The 20,888-nt window shown below is 34.8% G+C and overlaps 1 protein-coding gene across 2 annotated transcripts; it reads right to left on the bottom strand.

Moving 5' to 3' along the window:
• Nucleotides 1-11,313: 11,313 nt before the first annotated feature.
• On the bottom strand, nucleotides 11,314-12,771 carry LOC141606897 (GATA transcription factor 15-like). 2 transcript variants are annotated; one of them, XM_074426257.1, is made up of 3 exons: nucleotides 12,323-12,771; nucleotides 12,093-12,203; nucleotides 11,314-11,988 (listed from the first exon to the last, which is right to left on the bottom strand). In XM_074426257.1, exons 1-3 carry the CDS (start codon nucleotides 12,341-12,343, stop codon nucleotides 11,629-11,631), a joined length of 492 nt encoding a protein of 163 aa, XP_074282358.1. In that variant the 5' UTR covers nucleotides 12,344-12,771; the 3' UTR covers nucleotides 11,314-11,628. The 2 variants fall into 2 exon arrangements, with proteins under 2 accessions (XP_074282358.1, XP_074282357.1); XM_074426256.1 differs by lacking the exon at nucleotides 12,323-12,771 and having other exon boundaries at nucleotides 12,093-12,242.
• Between the last annotated feature and the right edge of the window lie 8,117 nt (nucleotides 12,772-20,888).

Genomic DNA, 20,888 nt, shown 5'->3' with positions numbered 1-20,888 from the left:
CCACACCGACATGTAAGACTCGAAAGCCTCGGCGTGGTCGGTGGGGTCGCTCTCTCCTTCGTACGAGAATGTTGGCAACTTCAGCTTAGTCGGCACAGCGGTTTCAAGGACGTAGGCACTAAGGGGGTGTCTGACCACGTGTCGAACGACACGCGGCGATCGGCTCCTCGTACCCCTAGTCCGGCTACTCTCCCCGTGGCGGGAAGGGCTTCTTCTCCGACTCTGGCGAGTCGGGCTTCTTCTCCGACTCTGGTGAGTCGGACTCCTTTAGGACAGGCCTCGTGTGTGCCGCGGCGACGCTGTCCTCCCACGAGTGTGGGAAGGACTTAGGTCTACCACTGGCACTATGGGCACCGCCGCTGTCTTCTTATGGCCTGCTTCTTCTAGGACTCCGTTCAAGTTTCTCGGAGTCACATTTTGGGCCATGGTCTCCTGGATGGGCTCCGCCGCTCTTGTCGGTGTGACAGTGTGAGTCGGCGTACTACCAATTAGGTCCAGGAGTAGCTTCAGTTTTGCTGCATCAACCACATGTCCCATGATGGTGACTTGGTCGGTGGGCAGCGGCGTATCTGGTATTATTGGCATCCCGTACTCCGGTTGAATCACTCGGCCGGTGGGGGGTTGCACAACTCCAGAATTTGGGACCGCATCATCGTGGTAGAATTCACTTTCGTCGGTCACCATTACCTCTTGTTGCTTTGACATCTTCTTAGCTTTTTGGGGTGGGTTTTGTTTTTGTTTGGTAAAGAATGTGATTAGCTTCTAGTATCTAATTCCCACAGACGGCGCCAATTGTTCCGGTTGTAGTTCCAAAGCAGGTATTTGTTACCACTCGTGGCTTGTAGAATGACGTCTTTAGCTTGTCTCTTCCTCTCGGCCTCTCCTGAAACAATGAACGAACTGAGGGCTCGGCTTGGCACCGAGCGTACTCACTCCGACGCTCAAGTCAGTAAACTTAAAGGGATTAAGTCGTATGTTACTTAGAGCAATATATTGTAGAGAGATAAGGAAGGTGATACCAGTTTATGTGTGATATTAGGTTTAATGTGTATTTCTCGGATCCTTTCCTCAATGAGGGTTGAGGAGTATTTATAGACTTTCACCTTTTTGTCACGTAGTGGCCAAGTGGCCAAGTGGCTAGCAGGTGAAAAGACCGTTCTACCCTCGGCCGATGGACCTATGGCAGGCCGACCGAGGGGTCTTGGATATGAGTACGCGGATATGTGCCCCGGCTGGTTAGTTGCCTGGCCGAGACCCAAGTTGACAGGCCGATGGGATGCATCGGCTAGGCTGTCTAAGTTGTTGACTTGCTGTGGATATCTTTGACCTTGCTCAATATGTTGACTCGGTCAGCGGGTGCAGAATATGCCCCATCAATTTCTATAAATTATATGTTGATTTGGTCTATGTAGTATTTGCCCTATATTCTAAAACATATAGTATTCGTTATTTTGAGGATTCGAATGTAAGTACCTCATATTTTTTTCCATTCAATGTCTTTTAATTATGTGAAATACAACAAGAGTTTCAGGTATGTGAAACACTAGGACGCTTTAACCTAAGTAAATGAACAATGAACTTTTCGGGAATCAGGGATCCCTTGCAATCATCCATGTCGGATAATATCCTAAGAAACCATGTACCATTTTGTTGTTATACTTCTGACTTACTTCCACTTAGCATTTCGCCAAATTGGGGCACCGCGTCCGATAGGGCGCGGTGCAACAACTAGTATATGAAAGGTTGTATGAAATTTTTGACAGAACATTTAAAATACATAGATAATAATGTAAAATTATAGGATAAACTCATCATCTAAGGTAATATGAAGTTGATGTTATAGTTTCGGGACATAAATGGGAAAATTGTACATGGTCAAGTGTTAATAATACCCTATTTATGTAAGGTTATAAAATTATCATTTCATCATTTTTGTGTAAAATAAGTTTCCATTTGTCTGGTGGTTTTAACTATGAGTTTTATAAAAATTAAAATTCTTAACACTCATGTCTATTATTAAATCAATTATCATTATCAATTCAGCTAGAGGTTTCTTATCTTTGTTTTATTCGCTGTTAAGGTTATGTATAACTGATGTTAATCTCACCGATGAATAAATTTTTGTATTTTATCATATGAATTTAAACATTGTACTGTAAAATATATGAAGTTATGAATGCGTGTGCTCTTTGCAAGGGACAAATCAGTAATTATTTACCATGCATTAGTTTGTGAGAGGTAAGATTGGAGAGGTGTTAACTTAAATCTGGCTTGAATTTTCGTTAAGACATGGAGTTTTAATATATTTTTCTACGTATTTATGATCAAAGCTGTATAATTTTGAAATTGAAAAGTCAAATTAAAAAAGTCAACGTTTAATTAACATTGAGTACAAGAAATCGCACATTCTTTCTTATACAATGTTGTGACTATAATAATTTATAAATTATTTATATACATTTTCTATATATGCCAGTGCAATTTTGCACGGGTTCTAAGCTAGTTAGGGAGTATATTATTATACGATTACATTATCAAAAGAATAACCTTAAGTAATGACTTAATTATACAATATAATTATGCAGCATATTCTATCTCATGCTTAGGCTCCGTTTGGCACGACACCTCATGTAGCTTATTTGACCAAAGTAGCTTATTTGATCAAAATTTCAGCTACCTGATTTTTTTGCAAGTGTTTGGCAAGTAGCTTATTTGGTGAAATAAGTTACCTGAAATGAAATGCTACCTGAGGTAGCATTTGAGAAATCAGGTACCTGAAATGACTTATTTTCCATTTTTTACCCCTTTATTCTATAATATTAAATAATTTTCATATCCTTTTACGTCATTTTACAAAAAATCACTACCTTCACTAGTTTGCCAAACACATTTTTATATAATCGATTCTAATCACTCATAAATTTCAAACTACCTTATCGATTTACCTTTTCGAGGTTTGATTAGCTTTTCAGTTTTCAGCTACCTTTTTAGTTTTCAGCTACCCTTTCAGGTAGTTTTGCCAAACAGAGCCTTATTATTATATGACACGTGTATAAGAAAATCAAAATATCTCATTAATGTGTGTTTACAAAATAAAAATTAGTAGTACTATGACCCTGTTCTTTTGGACTTAAAGTCACTTAATATAAGTTCACTTCAAATCCTATAAGTTCGATTCGGCTCGATTCGAGATCCTATAAGTTCGATTCGATTCTATAAGTTCGATTCGATTCGAGATCCTATAAGTTGATTCGATTCGATTCGAGATCCTATACCTCGCTTAATTTAAGTTCGATTCGAGATCCTATAAGTTGATTCGATTTGATTCGAGATCCTATAAGTTGATTCGAGATCTTATAAGTTCGATTGATTCGAATCCTATAAGTTGATTCGATTAAGATCCAATAAGTTCGATTCGAGATCCTATAAGTTGATTCGATTCGATTCGAGATCCTATAAGTTTAGTTCAGTTCAGATCAGATAAGTTTCAGTCCAAAAGAACATGGCATATGTCCTATTTATGGCATATAATTAATAATTAATACTCCCTCCAATTCGCCATTTTCTTCCCTATTTCCTAAAACGGTTATTCAGGTTTTCTTCCCCTTTCTATTTTTGGTAACTTTTTACTCTTATTTTATTCATACCTCTCTCCTATTACCCCACCCACCCAACTCTTTTAATCTTATTTTATTCCTTACTTTAATATTGGTGGCCCACAATTCATTATTTAACTTTTAATTATTCATCCTTCTCTCATATTATCAAACCCCACCCAACTTTTTATCAATATAATACTTCATTTCTTAATCCTTGTGCCCAAACTAAAGAGGAAGAAAATAGAGGATTGGAGGGAGTAATTAATATGATATAATTATGATATATTGTGAGGAGTGAGTACCAATCATAGAGCATTTCAGTTTAGGGGAAAAATTTTAGAGAACTTTTATTCTCTTAGTAATAGGGGTGGTTAACAATGACGTTAAAGTTGACTCTAATACTCTTGGGTGGTTAATAATGACGGTGAAGTAGACTCTAATACTCTTTCGTAGTTCATTGATCATTAATCTCATGATAATCTATACCAACAAAGCTAACCATGAAATGAGCCCGCAAAAAATGTTTCATATCTAAAATTGACCTAAATCCAAAACGACCGACAATTTGACATCCGAATTGACAGAAAATCCAAACGACCGATCCAATCCTTAAAAAATAGCAAACCGCAAATAATTGGACTCAAACACTATTTGGTTGGCCTATTTACTCAAAATCCAAATTACCCATAGAGAAAAAAATGGCCTAAATACTGTTTTCTGTTTTATGCATAATACTTAACCCATCTTAAAATTAAGACATGTGTAAATTCGTCTTAAACGACAATTTGTGCTGATTTTTTAGGTTATGATATTATAGGGGCGCCATTTGTTTAGTTCGGACACCATATGTGATACATGAGTTACTATAAATTCAAGGAAATAGGTAGCCGGATCAATTACTTAACCAAAATCAATTCTAAAATTCGAGGGTTGGGCAAAACAAGCCGATCCAAATTTAAAACTGAATTCGAACCAAAACCCGTATAACGGAGCTCGAAATTTTGTTTTTTTGGGATTCCGGTTCTTCAAACCGGAATTTTTTTGGTAATAAAGCGGAGCGTATTCAGATCTCAGTTATTCCAAATCGGAGCCCGGATTTTAAACCGATTTTTAATAACCAAGTGGTTTTAGACTGTTAGTCTATGGATAACCGGGTTAAACCTTGAAATTTTAAACTTTGTTTTTTTGGTAATAAAGCGGAGGTTTTATTTTCCTAATCTAATTTGTTTTTTTTTTTTGGAAAACTCTGGACTAGAGTTGTTTTTGGAATAAGATTTACTCTCTAAATATAAAAGGCTAATAAATCAAATTTACATCAACAGCTCATGTTATTTACCTAGTGAAAAATTCATCATGGCTAGGCCTACAAAAATACGGAAGATGAACCATGGTGGTAGTAGTAATCGAACAAGAATGGACGATCTCGATGACAATATGCTTACTCAAATACTAGTCAGACTCCCTAATTGTGCAACGGTACTATCATGCGGTCTTCTTGTGAACAAGCGTTGGTTTTCTTTAATCTCCGACCCCAACTTTTCGGTCCAGTTTGCCAACCATAAAAAGAAAACCACCACCCTTTTCAAAGCCTCGGGGGGTTCTGATCATGAAGATAATGAGCCACCGTGGAACTTCATTCCAACCCGGCGATACAGGAGAGATCCATTGATCAAAGAATGTGCATTTGGGTCGCACCGAAAATTATCGTTGGAATACCTGGCTTTAAAAATATTAAGTGTAAAGGCCACATTCAAGGACTTGGTGTTATGCTTGTATGTCTGCAACGATTTCCACCACGTTTATTACATTACCAATCCATTAACCAAGCAATGGGTTGCTCTGCCACCATGCCCTCGTGCTAAGGATCTTATAACAAATACTGTTTTGATATGCCAACCACCTTATAACCACAGTACTCAAGATTATAAGTTTAGAGTTGTGGTGGTGATTTTAGTTTCGACATATTCAATTTGGTCGTTTATTGTTCGGAGATTGGTGAATGGAAGGAAATTAACCTTAGGGTCCCTAAGGAGGCTAGACCACACAGGTTGGAGTATGCAGCACCCGAGACTGTTGTTTGTAATGGCATCATCTACCTTAATTATTATGGGTTATGTTTGGTGGCATTGGACCCTTTTGATGTGAATGCCTCCTCTGACACGACCCTTGAGGCGAGAGTTATGCCGCCACTACCCGATTTTGGGTATTTGTTAGAGTCCTCGGGACATTTGTTAGTCGTACAGAAAATATGGGACGGAGAGGGATATTAAATTTGGACCTGAATCAAGCACGTCTCAAGTGGGAGTCGGCTTTCCAAGGCTTGTGCAAAGGCACCGGGAATAGTATTGAATTTAATCGCATCCGCTTAGAAGACAGTATTTGCAAGATGAACATTGGGGTACACCCATACAATGACAAGCTTATTTATATTTATCTTTACTCCATAGATCAGTTAATTTTGTGCGACACTCGAACAAGGTGCATAACGCCTTCAAAACTTTTGCCTAAATATTTTATGTCGAGATTTCATAGACTCGAGCACCAATGGTGGCCCACGTCAGTTTCTGCACTTGTAGAACAGAACTTGCCACCACTACCGTTGAAGTCTAGTGATGATAGTTGTTTACATTGCTTTCATTTTGTCATTGTCTCACGTCTAAGGCCGTCTTGTATAACTCTCGGACAATATTGTTGCACAATCGTTGAGTATTTAATAAAACTAGCTTCTGCAATATTTAATTTCTGGGTTATTGAAATTTTCAATAATTTTTTCCATAATGTTGATATAATTCAATTGAAATAATTGAATTTCTAGGATTTTGGGTAAAAAGTTGACATTTTTGACATTATTATAAGCGTGTATTTGTTGAATACTTTCATCTGGGATTGATTTTTTTGAGGGATTTTTTTTCAACCAGATGATGATGAATCAAAGAGATTGTTGCCACCTATGGGAATAATAAGCTTGCTGAAATTTTGGAATTTCAACCTAGGTATATATCTAATGATTCATTTATGTTTAGGCGAATACTTGTGTAAAACCGGCGTACCTAGGACTAATTGTTACTCTTTCCGTCTTAGTCATTTGTTTATCTTTTACATTCTTTGCGAGGGGTATTTTAATCAAAGGTAAACAAATGATTGGGAAGGAGAGAATATGTTTATGCTTTAGTTGGTTGATTGAAATACTTGGTGAATTAATGCTTTCATTGGTTATTTGTTGTGGTTTATCGCAATTTGGTTGCGTTGTGTTTTGTTTGTTTATGCTAGTTTACAAGTTACAACTATTGTGAAGTCAGTTTTTTTTTTTTTTTTTTTTTTTTTTTTTTTTTTTATTAGGTAAGAAAAACTAGATTGATCCTCAGGGTAGACCAACCTATCTCATCCTTTCGAATGAGGAGGTAAGTTGAAGCCACCGGCTATCAAACCACCTGGAAAGAGTTGGACGTGAATGTCCAATGAAGCCATGAAGTCAAGAAGAACTTGTTGGGCTTCACGAAAGAATGTTTAATTATCACTTCATCAAAAAAATGAAGATCTAATTTCACATCCTTGATAATACTAGAAATTTCCCACGGAATTTGCCAAGTACCTCGAATCGAGTTAATAACACATAAGTTATCACCCTCCACAATTAACTTTGAGATTCCTAAGTATTTAGCTGCTAAAATACCTTCTTTTAAAGCAAGTGCTTCCGCCACAAGGATACTATTGGATCCGCACATTTTTGCTCCCAATAAAACGACTTTACCATTGTGATCTTGCGCTGGACTGTGAGTTTTTCTGAAAGTTAGGTGTTATTGAGTTGTATTGTGAGATGGAGCTGGGTTAGTGGTTGCATAACTTGCATTTTCTGAAAGTTGAGCTAGTTTCGTTTGCGTCTCTTGCTAATGGCTTGATGGACTTTTGGGGTAGTGTGTGTTTTAACAGGCTAATAACCTTTCTTCTGGTCGATTCATATGTCATACTTGAAAATGCTTCAACAATATAGCTTAGGCCTGCACATTTTTTTTCCTTTTTAAAGTGACGGTCATCTGATACACCACTCGATGCAATTTTCATTCTGGGTTATACAGAAACTCTGTATTACATTTTTTTTATTTTATAAAGCGATGGTCATTTGATACATTACTCGATGCAATTTTCATCCCGAGGACATTAACTTAGATGAATGATGGCCTGTAAAACTTCAGAAAACTTACCCATATAATGAGTAACAATTATGATAAAAAAAATTGAAGAAAAACAACGTAAAAATATCAATGGAGAGTAGTTGATCATATTATTAAATTTAAATATAACTATTACATATAATGAGTAACAATTGTCCGTATTCGGTATTCGGGATCTGGTTGGATGTCGAACTAAGTGCAAAAAAAATGGTGTAATTCTGAGTATGTTATTTGTCCCACATTGAAAAACAATGCAAGTTTGATGAATATATACTACATATAAATAGTAGAATTGTCCCACGTCAGAAAAAGAATCCAGTTTGGTGAATATATTACTTATAAATAGAAGAATTGTCCCACATCGAAAGATTAGTATAAGGTGGGATGATTATATGATTATAAATAAGAGTTAACCCACGTATATATTAATCTTTTATTTTTTTTTGAAAGAGATATTTTTAATACGGAGTAATATGTAAACAAATCATTAGACATAGAATGTAAACATTAAACCCTTATAACGTTTTTTTCATTATAAATAAGTTAATTATCCCGTTACAACGCACGGGCATTCAAACTACTCCCTCTGTTCTAGTCATATGTTTACACTTCCTTTATTTTCCCCTCACAAAATAAAGGAAGTGTAAACATCTCACTGGAACGGAGGGAGTAGTTACAACTAATCCCTACTACACACTAACTAATCACTACTTAAACCCTCCTTAACATTGTTTCATCGTTTCAAGATAAACATTACTCGTAATTCCCTCGCTTTACAAACACCTTCAAGATTCATCCTATGTACTCCTTCTGTCCCGGTCATATTTGTTTTCCTTTTTCATTTTTGGGTGTCTCGGTCATTTATTGTCCTTTTTATTTTAAGAATGAATTTGATGATTAATTTGATCATTTACACTCAATTTATTCTACTTGTCATTTAGTAATTGACCCCATCCCCCTTTCCTTGATCTTTGTGCCAATACCAGGACAACAAATGACCGGAACAGTGTGAGTATGCAAGAATTATACGTACCTGTTCAAGTAAAACTATTTGTGTCCATATTAATTCATTTTTCACATTTTCAGCGTGAATATGTCATAGTCGTCCTCTTCGAGGTATCAGGTTAAACATGAACTTCAAAATCAGGTCAACTACGTCGGCATTAAAAAGACTTGGGCTATATTCCGGTGTTGAGAGGCTTGGGCGGGCTAACCAATGAAGCGACGGATCGTTTCAGCTAGGCCCGTGAGTCTGAACGCTGAAATGCTTGGGAGTGCCAGGACTTGAATCATCTATCTGGCCCGTACTTGTAGGACACTAGATAATGTAGAACTTATCGGATTTGAACTAAACTTTTGATTGGGCCAAGTTTGTGGGTAATGGCTGGATCATGTGTGTTAATTCTGGGGATACAGGCCCAAACTTAGATGGAATCCCAGTGGCCGGATAATAATATCGACACAAGTAATAGCTGAATACCAACCGTGTGTCACGCACATAGGATACCATACATAAATGCAACTGTGTATAAACTATGTGGTCTACATTTTATAAAATCACTAGTATTGGTGCCCGGCTTTGCCCGGGCTATCTTTACTTACCATTAATTTTTTTTAATTAAGTAAAATTACTTAAAGTTGCATAGCCCATAAATTTGTCATTAATATATTTTTCTATGACATGTCCTAAAATTACGATGAAATAATTTTTAAGACAAATTTACTACTCCGCTATTAATATTTTACTCTTATTAATGAAACAATAGTAATAACATTTCACTACTTGCCCGTAACCATTGTTACTTTCACTACTCTCGCCGTAGTTATTGTTACTGTCACTACTGCCGCATTAATATTGATAATTTCATTACTTCCGCCGTAGTTATTGTTACTGTCACTACTGCCGCATTAATATTGATAATTTCACTAATCGAAAGAATTATGCAATATTATATATTATGCAATCTAACTTGAATTATTTATAACCTACTTATATTATATTTTTGTATGTTAAATAATTAACATCTCTATACATCTAATAAACTACTCCCTCCCAGTCACTATATTATTCTCATTTGATATGGGTACAATACTTAAGGAAAAGTATTAAAATAGGAGTAAAAGAGTTGTGTGGGGTTGCTGATAGGAAAGAGGGATGAATTATTAGTAGTTAAATAAAGAATTGTGGGACCAAAACATAAAGGAAAGTAATAAAATAGGAGTAAAAGTGTTGTGTGTGGTTTGGTGATAGGAGAGAGGAATGAATAAAATAAGAGTAAAAGTTTCTAAAAATAGAAAGGAGAACATTAGTTGAATAATCCGTTTCGAAAAAAAGGGAACATTATAGTGACTGGGAGGGAGTATAAAGTTTAATAAAATTGCATACATTTTAAATTTAATACTCCCTCCATTCAATATTTATCACCGCATTTCTACATTATATGTGAAGGGTATTATATTGAAATAGGGTGATAAATATTGAATGGAGGGAGTATATACATGTTTATACTAATTAATTATTTTATTTTAAAGAAATTGACCATCTTCTAGTCTTCTATAAATATTTAGGAAAATTACCAAACATCTTTTCTCTTTTAGTCTCCTTAAAATTGACCATCTTAATTAATTATTTTATTTTATGGAAATTGACCATGTTTTAGTCTCTTACAAATATTTAGGAAAATTATCAAGCTTCTATATAATTTAATTTTAACCCAAACTATATAATATTTGCATTGATATCTCTTAATCGGGTCCATTACACGGTGCTAGTGATTTAAAAGTATATAGTATAATTAATTTGTATAACTTTCTTTAGTTACATTGAAGTCCCTTGGTTTCTGGATTTAATATATAGTATTGATGGTTGATGTTATTTTTAAGACTAAATCGCTTTACCTAGAGACGTTATCACCAAATATTGAATTTACCGTAAAAGGTTCACATTCCAAAATTAACTTTCAGTAAAATAATAGAGTAAATATTGTAGACTAACTTAAATTCCGGTTTTAGACAATTGCTTGATTCGCTTCTTCTCAAGTGAGAACAGCTGCATCGTGCAATTTCACTCGAAATTTATACTGCTTTAATAGTAAGTTAATAAGATGGATATGAATTGAATGAATTGCAGAAAATTTTAGGAAGATATTTCAAGTCTAAATTTCCAACAAACTGGTTTTAAAAGCACACGTTTGAGGATAAATTCTGTGGATTTATTGCTGTCTAATTTATTCCGTAACTTGCTGAATGCTGCTCACCTACACAACTCATATTATTAAACTTTCCTCCTTTGTCAACCACACTCATTACTTGCGACAAATCCCCTGAACAACGATTTTGTGCTACTTATTCTGTTTCCCGTCAATAGTTTACATTTATTTTATTTTCCTTTCACCAAATAAAAGCAAATATAAACTATTCTGTGAACAGGAGTATTATTTTCATACATCAACTGAGTAGTTAATTTACTAATCGGTCTACTACGAGTCTACGACGTACTCCATATCAATTAATTTCAATTAAAATCAAACAAGAAAAAATTGCTCTGCATTAAATCAAATGAAATAATCAATCTCGCAAAAAAAAGTCGATTGTTGTCAAAATTCAAAATCAATACCATTAATCGTAATACTAATCCGTACTAATTAGATTAAACTCCATAGTAACTAACTTTGATCACACATTACATATTACTACTAATCCCTACTTAAACCCTCCTTAACACCAAAAAGTCAATCAAAAAAACACAAGATTATTTATTTATTTATATATATTTATATTACTAAAAAATCCCCCAAAACAGAGATCATTTTTTTTCAGTGACGGTCTCAAGGTTGTGACGTCGCACTCGAATTTTCTTAAGCATAAACAGAACCATAAGAAAGAGCCATTAAAAGGACAGCAGCTTGTTCTTCTTCACCCAATTTTTTCCTGATTGATCTTTTACCAACCGTTGATTTATGCATCATCACTTCTCTACCAAGCGATATCAACCGTTGATTTAGGGACCCACCATTTCCATTTCTAGCTCTTATTTTATTATTATTTGATGATGACGTTGACGATGATGTTGTTGTGATTGTACTGTTACCACTGTTACTGCTTCCACTTCCACTACTTTTTCTTGTTGACGAAAATACCCTTGTCTTTTCATTCTTGATTGCCGAAATTACCCTTACTTTCTTCCTGCTTCTTATCCCACATGCATTGCACAGTGACTGCACCAAACAACAGAATAATTAGTCCAATTTAATCGGGTTTAAAACCGTCTTACACAAGTATTTATGAAACGAATCGAATTGTTACCAGATCAAAATATTACCTTTGGACCGCCGGGCCCACCTCTCCATAAAGGTGTTTTAGAAGTACCACAATCTAGGCATTTTTTGATGGTTTGATCATCTTCTGAAGTTGGTATTTCTGGGTCTGATCTCTGCATTATTAAAATCAAAATCATTAATATTAAATCATTTTAATCAACGGAAAACAAATGATTGAGACGGATGAAGTATAAATGATCATAAGAGAAACAGGGGTAAAAAAGGAACTTGCTTTGTTATCTAGATCCATCATGGAGGTGAATTTTTTTTTACTTCTTTGAAATTCTAAGAAGAACCCAGATGATAAAATCAAACTAATCGAAATGGGTAGTGATTAGATTTTGAAAATAATGTTGAAATCGATAAACCCTAGAATTTGAAAAGAGGAAATTTTTAGTGTTGTTGATCAAATGAGAAATGATTGATTGCTTGATCAAAGGAAATGATCAAGCCGTTGGAGAAGTAAGTAAGTGATGAAAGCGGGAAAAAAATTTTAGGAAAAAAAATGGAGGGATTGGAAAAAAAATGGGGAAAATTTGGAGGTAAAAATGGAAAAAAAAATGATGAAAATGAGAAATATAAAGAGGTGTGAAGATGAAGGTGAGAGAAGAATATAAACCGACTTAAAAGGGTTTAAGAAGAGCGGCGATTTGAAATAAAATTGGGGATTTTTTAGGACATGTGAAGAGAAACCCTAACTCTTTATATTTGTGACCTCAATTTGGGTGTATGTGTAATGACTCTTTTGTCCTTGATCTTGAAACTTTGTTGTGCTCCCGCCTCCCGCCAAAGGGTGTGGTGTAAATTTTGTGGTTGGGAAATTTTTGGGGTTTTGGCTCCATTTTCAAATTTTGGGGAAATTTTAGATTATATGGATTTGATTGATTTGGGTGTAAATGTGCAATAATTTTTGTGGTTGTTAGGTATTTGATGTGTTTAGTACTCCGAAGAGTTATTGTTTGAATTTGCGTTTGAACTTTGAATAAAAATTAAGTTTCGTACCTGTATGTGGTAATTTCAAAAATATTGACATGATAAAAAAAAAAAAAAAAACGTATAATTATACGTGGCTTTGGTATTTAGAAGCTATCGGATTTACTGTGCATAGCTAGAGTTAAAATATAATACTCTCCGGTCAAATTCACATGAAAAAGGTTTTGATTAAGTGAAACTTTAAAATAAAACGGTTTGTCTATAAATAATCTATACATTTCACAAATTATCAGTAACATATTCTTAATTGAATAATAAGTCAAGATCAAAACCTTGACTAAAACACTTGATGCAAATATTAGCAAACCAATATGTTAAAGACGGTAAAGAAGTTGTGAATTAGATGAATTATCATGATGTTTAATTTCGATCAATATCTTTAGCGTTAACTTTTTAATGATGTAAAAATATGTTAATATTTCTATAATAAACAAAATCAATCATTCCATTTACAAGTATACAATTCTCCCACCAACTCTTCAAATAATTCATTTATTTTATTTTAACTTTACTTTAATTTGCAAAAAGTTTGAGAAGATGGGCTCCCGCCAAAGAACTTGGCACTAATTGTAAATTATAGAATTGTTAGGCCCCTTGATAGGAAACTTATCTTTCTCAAAATAAACAAATTAAAGGAAATTTATCTAAAACTCCCGCCAAAGCATTTGGTTTTGGCGCCAATGATTGCGTTTGCACATTATCCTAATTTTAGTAATGGAGGGAGCCTCTCAATTTAGGCGCCAAAAAATTGACTACTTTGACATATTTAAATATCGTCTAAAAATTTAAATAAATAAATATGGCTAAAATTTATTTTGCTCTGCTGGATTCAAATTTCTCGAGTTCGATTCTCCGGGGCTTCCTTTCCCTCAACTGAATTTTGCAGTATTATACTACTCCCTCCGTCCCGGTCAATTGTTGTCCTTTTTGTTTTGGCACAAAGACCAAGGAAAGAGGAAATGACCAATAACTAAATGACAAGTGGAACAAATTGAATGAGAATGATCAAATTACTCATCAAGTTCATTCTTAAAATAGAAAGGACAACAAATGACTGAGACACCGAAAAATGGAAAAGGACAACAAATGATCGGGACAGAAGGAGTATTATATATCGAAAATTTGAGGTTTTGAAGGCGGCGGTGTTCGGAAAACGATAAGCTAGTATAAAATCCTAAGGAGCAATATAAGTAAATCTAGAGGGAAAACCGTAAATTAGTTGAAGCTAAAACACGAAAAGAGTCCTGAATCCATGAATATAAAAATTTTATTCGCTGAAAGGTTGTATTTGGGATGGTTTCGAAATCTGTTAACAATAAAACCGGTCGATCTTAGGTACGCTGACACCGCATTATTGTAACAGTCATCAATCTATATGTTCAAGACGTGATAATACAAAGATTTTTATTAGAACAAAGACGGCAGGCAAGGGGACTAAACACGGAACTGCGAGGAGTAGATATGGATCGACAATCGACATCACAGCTTGTGATGTTCATTCGTCGAGCGTTACATTCTATTAGTACCAGAGGGCAGAGGGTGAGCTAAAAACTATAACCAGACAATCTCAATCCGACAGCTGACCCTCCAGAGACCCGTGGCAGCTTCTCATAGAGTCGTAGACCATGACAATTTCAGACCCCACTATTCGAGAATGCTGCTACCTGAGCAGGACTATGATCGAGTTCCACATTCCATCAGCTGGACTGAATCTTTCATAGTCCTGCGTCACCAATTTGACGTGATGAGTTTACAAGGCAACTGATTCTAATGGAATGAAAAGTGAGTCCGTGAACCTTGTATGAGACGGTCTCACAAAGAGTTGTGTGCGTACTTAAGCTTTATTTGGCATCAGAATATCCAACAGCTAATGCAATAATATCAACCTGATAAAGGGGAAGGCTTTGGCCTTGGAATGATCATTCAGTAGAGCAAGCAGAAGAATCAATGCAGCGCACTGCGCTCTGAACACAACAAGATCCCTGCATCTTGGGAGTCACCAGCGACATCATAAACTAAACCAGCCTCATCCGAAAAACGCATAGTCGGGAAATTAGAGACGTTTACTGCTTAATATGTAAGCCGACAGTGCATTGGTGGTACATTCAGGCTATAATTAAGATAGTGTCAATGTTGTAATCAAACGGAGTAGACCTTAATCACCTGGTCAATCTTGGCGCGACAAACTGGGCACCCCCATTTTGCTTAATCGCATCATTAGACAGATCGAAAAAGTGAAAAACCAGAGCATGCAGTAACCAGACTAGTTAAGACTTAAGGCTGTAAAGTTGAAAAGTATTCCTAAAAGGAACTTACCATTACAAGTCTTACGCCGAGGCTTACACCTTCTCCGCCTTCCATGTCTTGAAACTAACACCAAAGATAGAAATTAATCAAGAGATGCAAACAACATTAAATAAACTGAGATGCTGCATGACTGTTACCATTCCTTCTCCACACAGAGTATCAATGGGATGGACTAGTGATGTAGTAATATACTCCGTTACCGGACATGTAATAACTAATACCCGAAGATAAATTTTTTAAACAATTATATGTATATCCTGATCAAACCAACTTTTTTGGTTTCAAAAACTTCTAAAAGCATATTTTAATTTAGGAGAGATGGGGGGAGAAGAGTGCAGTATAACGGCAGACGAAATATGTACTGGGAAAATTATTTTAGGGTTTAGCATAAGGTAGTCTTAAGTGGGAAAATTTTGCATAGAAATATAGAATAGCGACACGTGTCCAGCTTAGTCAGTAGTAATTTCTCTATTATGCTTTTATATAGATACGAGTAATTGTTTTCACTAACTCTCTGGACAAACATGAAGCATTCACATAATCAATCAAATTTTTTCCTAAACCTTTTGTATATAATTTCTGAACTTGTGATACTTAAGTTCTAAACCTATAGTTAATACATCATGGTATTCAAATAACAATCAATAATTTGTCAAAACACATGAAAAACGGAAAATAAAACATTAGACATCCCTAAGCACAATATATAACTAGTTCAGGTACAATACGAAATAGCTACACGTATATCTCTAAATAATTGTTTCCCCGAACTCTCTAACATTTTATTCACTCATCATTTATCCTTTTATTTAACATTATTTGAATTATTAAATTTATTTGATTTGATTCATTAAGAGGTGAGGCAGAAGTGAAAATTGAAGAAATAGTCAAACGGCTTCAAGCAAAAACTGAAGCTGAAGTCAAACGGTTTCTAGCCGAAGCTGAAGCAGAAGTCACACGGTGTCAAGCCAAAACTGAAGCTGAAATCAGACGGTATCAAGCCGAAACTGAAGCTGAAGTCAAACGGACTCTAGCAGAAGCCAAGGTTAAAGAATTCGGCCGGTTCGTTGAATCATCCACGATGGTAGTGATGTTTCCTTCGGACTTTGTCCCAGCGGATAAGAAGTCAGGTAGTCAATTATATATTTTACGTGCGATTTTGTAGTATTAGGCATTAGCAATAGATGAACATTCAATAGGTTTGTTGATCTCATGCCACATAAGCTAATACACAAATTCAGTATAGTATTGTGAAATTAAAACTGTTGGCGATATATTTTACATTTGATTATCTAGGAATAATAGAATATTTTCTAAAATATTTCTATGCCAATCTCTTAAGTCTAAATTTGGCGATAATTTTTTTTTCTTCTCCTCTTCAAGTAACTCCAGTGACAAGCCTTGTAACTTACCTTACTCCATATTTTTTCTAAGACCATCCCCAAGCAGTGGTCGCGCTAACTAGGTCGCGACCCGATTTTACTCTTAATCCTAACTTATTAACCTTGACCCATTTTCACCCTCCCAAGCAGAAGGTCGCGACCTAGGTCATCAACCCAATCATTATCCACTTTACAACATTCCCAATCATTGTTTTTTATTGTTTTATAATTGTTCAACCAATAAGAAATTGACACGTAGAAGGTCAATAAGACCCCTCTTTTGATCAACCTTGGTCACAAATTGACCAACCTTGGTCACAAATTGACCATTTCTTGTTTTTGGTCACAAATTAACCACCCTTGGTCACACATTAACAATACTAATTACTTGATTAACCGTGACCAAGCAAGGTCACGACCAAGCAATTGACCTTGCTTGGGGATGGTCTAAGCAATAATTTTTTCTTACAAGCATGTAGTAGCTTAAAAGGTGGTACCACTAACAAATAAATATTGTAACATAAATTATTTTATTGTTTTTTAATTACTTATTTTATTTCTTTTAGAGCATTTCCAATGGTTACAAAAAAGAACCTGAAGTTGCTCACCATTGTAGGCAGAAAATTATGACCCGCTTGAAAGCCACACCTGCTTTACCAAGTTACATGCTTGCTTTTTGTTTGGTTTTATTGGTCGATTAATGTGAAGGGAGACTATTCAAGCTACAAGGTATATTAGCTTACCATTCGGAGAACGTGTAGTTTGAGAGCAATATTGTTGAAAATAAATATGTGGCATATCGAGATACAATATAATGTAGCTTACCATTAAAGATGCTCTTAAAGCTACCCGCTTGGAAGCATGTCGTATTTTTGGTACTCCAATAGTATGCATGTCGCTTGATAATTTACAATATTTGCAAGCCGGTCCTTAAATGCAACCATTGGGGTTCCTCTTATGTTCTATTAGGTGGGAAAATGCTATGTAAAAGTTAATATGAGGCTCCCACGTGTTTACGGATTCCTTTATTATACTTTTATATAGATTATGCTAATATTCTGCCTTTTTTGTGATAATCTCCGTTTACATTAATGTGATGATTAATTGTGAAGGTGAACCGGTGGATGCTGAGGTGGATGCCGAGATGAAGACCGATGTGGATGGTGAGATGGAGGCTCTTGTAGATGGCGTGACGGAGGGTTTTATGGATGTTGTGAAGGAGGAGATGGAGATGGAGAAGGAGGTCATGAAGTATGTGGTGAAAGAGGCCTTGAGGGAGTTCATGAAATATTATGTGAAGGAGTCCTTGAAAGATTCGAAGAAGGACGAATCGTTTGTGAAGGGTGGTATAAAGCTCCTTGTGAAAAGGGCTGTGAAAGGGGTTTTGAAGCTTGTTACGGGGACGACTGGGAAGGACTACCTCATTGATCTTCCGAGTAAGTTGGGTAAAGATTTTGTGAATGACTACGTGGTGATGCGTGTGGGGATCGACCATACTGGCATGACGGACACGATCTTTTTTCTTAGCAAGATTATTTCCTTCTGCCTCAAGCCTCGTTTTCGTGCACTCGAAAAGGCTCAAGAGATGGAAAATCATAAAAGTCAACAAGAATTGATGAAACTTAGTTAAATCTTTTTTATTAAAGCAACCACCACAGAGCGCCAGTCTACGTGGCATATATAGACATATAGCAGCTATCTTCGAATGTATGAATCAAGCTAGAAAGTTTAGAATCAGTGAAATATACACCAACAATTTCTGTTCTAGCTCCGATATTTCCCAAAGGGGCAGACTTACGTACATTTGTGTTGGCAGCAATAGCAATATCCTCTTAACTGATAGTCTGTAAATATAAAAATCACAAGCTAGCTCATGATAATAAATCCTGTTTCTAAATGCAAAATCCAGAAATCAGAGACGTAAATTTTAACTAACACTATTTAATAAGATGCTCTCGAAGTAAACAAGGTACAAGGTACATGCAAGGAAAACATAAGGGTTCAATTTTATTGAAATAGACTACACAAAGAGCGTTACAACAATGAATCTAAGTTCCGCATTATATCAATCAAATTAAAGCAAGTTTAATCTAGTAACTCACGTGTGCATCGAACAATTGCTTCTTAAGGTAAAGCTTGCAAGCATCTTATAATTTTAAAATAAAATAAAATGTTTTTCATGTGCTACAAGTGTACCCTAGTAGAAATTAGAAAAGCTATTCCTAAGAAATGGATAAAAAACTGTAAAACTTAAAAATGGTCCTTTTTGTTGTTTTACAATTCACTAAAGACCTGTAAATTCTTTCTTTTATGCTCCATCTTCTTTCATGGACAAAAAGGGTAGCTAGGGCGCCATGATTTGGTAACACGTGTTGACGCTATCTCATTTTCTCCTTTTTATAGCAAAATACAGCAACAACATGAACAATGATTTAGAAATCACAATTCAATTCAAAACACAACTCATGAGCACTTAGATTAACTCGTAAGAGATTCGTCTAGTTAAACCAGAGGTCTTGTGTGATTAAGTTTTATAATAATGTTACGATATTGAATCATTATGATATTGAATCTATTTTGATGTTGATTACGTCGATTGTGTTTGCATCTATTTTGATCTACTTATTTAATTTGTTTGCATCTATTTTGATGTTGATTATGTTGATTTAATTACCCCTTGGCACGTCTCTTATAAACACAATTCATATAGTTAAAACATAAGCTAAAAGTATACGATTGAACAGTGACATACTATTACTTATCTTATATATATATATAAAACTGGGTTGAAACGCTGTGGATGCGCCATGTGGCGTTTCAACCTTAATTACAGTCATTATTTTCAACTAATTAATAAGTATGAATACAATAAATACTGCATAAATCTCAACAAAGTATTAATTATAGGTTAATAAATGTTACGGTATTTATTAATTACATTAAATAATTACGGTTATTTAATTTTAAATTTATTAAAAAAAATATTTTGATAAAAATTCTAAATCGTAAATCATTACATATATTGCGAAAATTGCTTTTAATTAAGTATAATTTCCGCTATATTAATTGAAATATTTTGATATATATTGGTGCTTCAAGTGAATATCTCACAATGTTTTACATTCAAGTGAAAAAAAAATATTTTGAAAAAGTTATAAAACTTAGACCATTAAATCCGTCGAACAAGCAAGCGGAATATATTCGTAAATAAAGTTCTACATTAAAATTTTCAGTAGAGTTCTACATTAATAAGTGACATATTAACTAATGTTAATGAACAATTCTCTAGATAATAGAGATTGACTATGCATAATGAATGAAAGATACATAGTATCCATGTATTATACTCCAGTGAAACGTACGGAGTAGTATTATGCATTATGAAATACATAAAATTTAATATTTCCAAGATACATAAATATTCAAACAAAAATTGCAAACACATGTTTTCAACACATTCAGAGAATACAAATTTCTTAATTCCGAGGCCTATGTACACACTCTGTGTTCAACACCACTTCTCTTCAGATACACCCTATAAATATTGATAGAATACTTTTCTCTCCTCACAACAGAGTACAAAGTACTATAATTTCATTTCTTCTTGCTACAATCATAAAACAATCTTTAAAAAATGTGAGAAACAAAAAAAAAATCAATTTGCTACATTTACATTTATGATACATAACTTGATTTGCATAGTGTGGCATCCATATAGTGGAATGGATGATTTTGAATTTTTTGTTTGCAAATTCTTAATTGGCCAAGAAATCAACTTTTCTAAAATATTATCATGTCAGTGATCCATTGAAGTGAGGATTCAAAATAGGGCTGAAGAGAGATATTTGGTGATTGAAAAAATGAATCGTCTAAGCCATTTTATTTTAGGGTTGTTTCAATTAGAGAGGAGATATACGTAAATTCTCGAAAGGTGATGTAGGGTGCATGCATGAGAAGGCAAACGTAGCCAAATGAGGAGTATTTTTTTGTTTATTCATTGAAGAAGGTTAACAAAAAAAATGTCGTCCTTTATTGTTTAGCAACCAACTAACTCGATAGTGCATTACCGAATACATAGTAATTTTATAGTAGTTGGATCTTGGAGAGGAGCGAGAA

This window comes from Silene latifolia, chromosome 10, assembly GCF_048544455.1.
Source record: "Silene latifolia isolate original U9 population chromosome 10, ASM4854445v1, whole genome shotgun sequence".
In the NCBI taxonomy this organism is placed as follows: domain Eukaryota; kingdom Viridiplantae; phylum Streptophyta; class Magnoliopsida; order Caryophyllales; family Caryophyllaceae; genus Silene; species Silene latifolia.
This window is presented reverse-complemented; position numbering and strand designations above follow the sequence as displayed.

Bases quoted from the DNA above. Each gene is read 5' to 3' on its own strand.
- LOC141606897 (XM_074426256.1), bottom strand. From the start codon at position 12,227: ATGATTTTGATTTTAATAATGCAGAGATCAGACCCAGAAATACCAACT. The intron at 11,989-12,092 runs GTAATATTTTGA...TGTTTGGTGCAG, and splicing joins GTGGGCCCGGCGGTCCAAAG to TCACTGTGCAATGCATGTGG.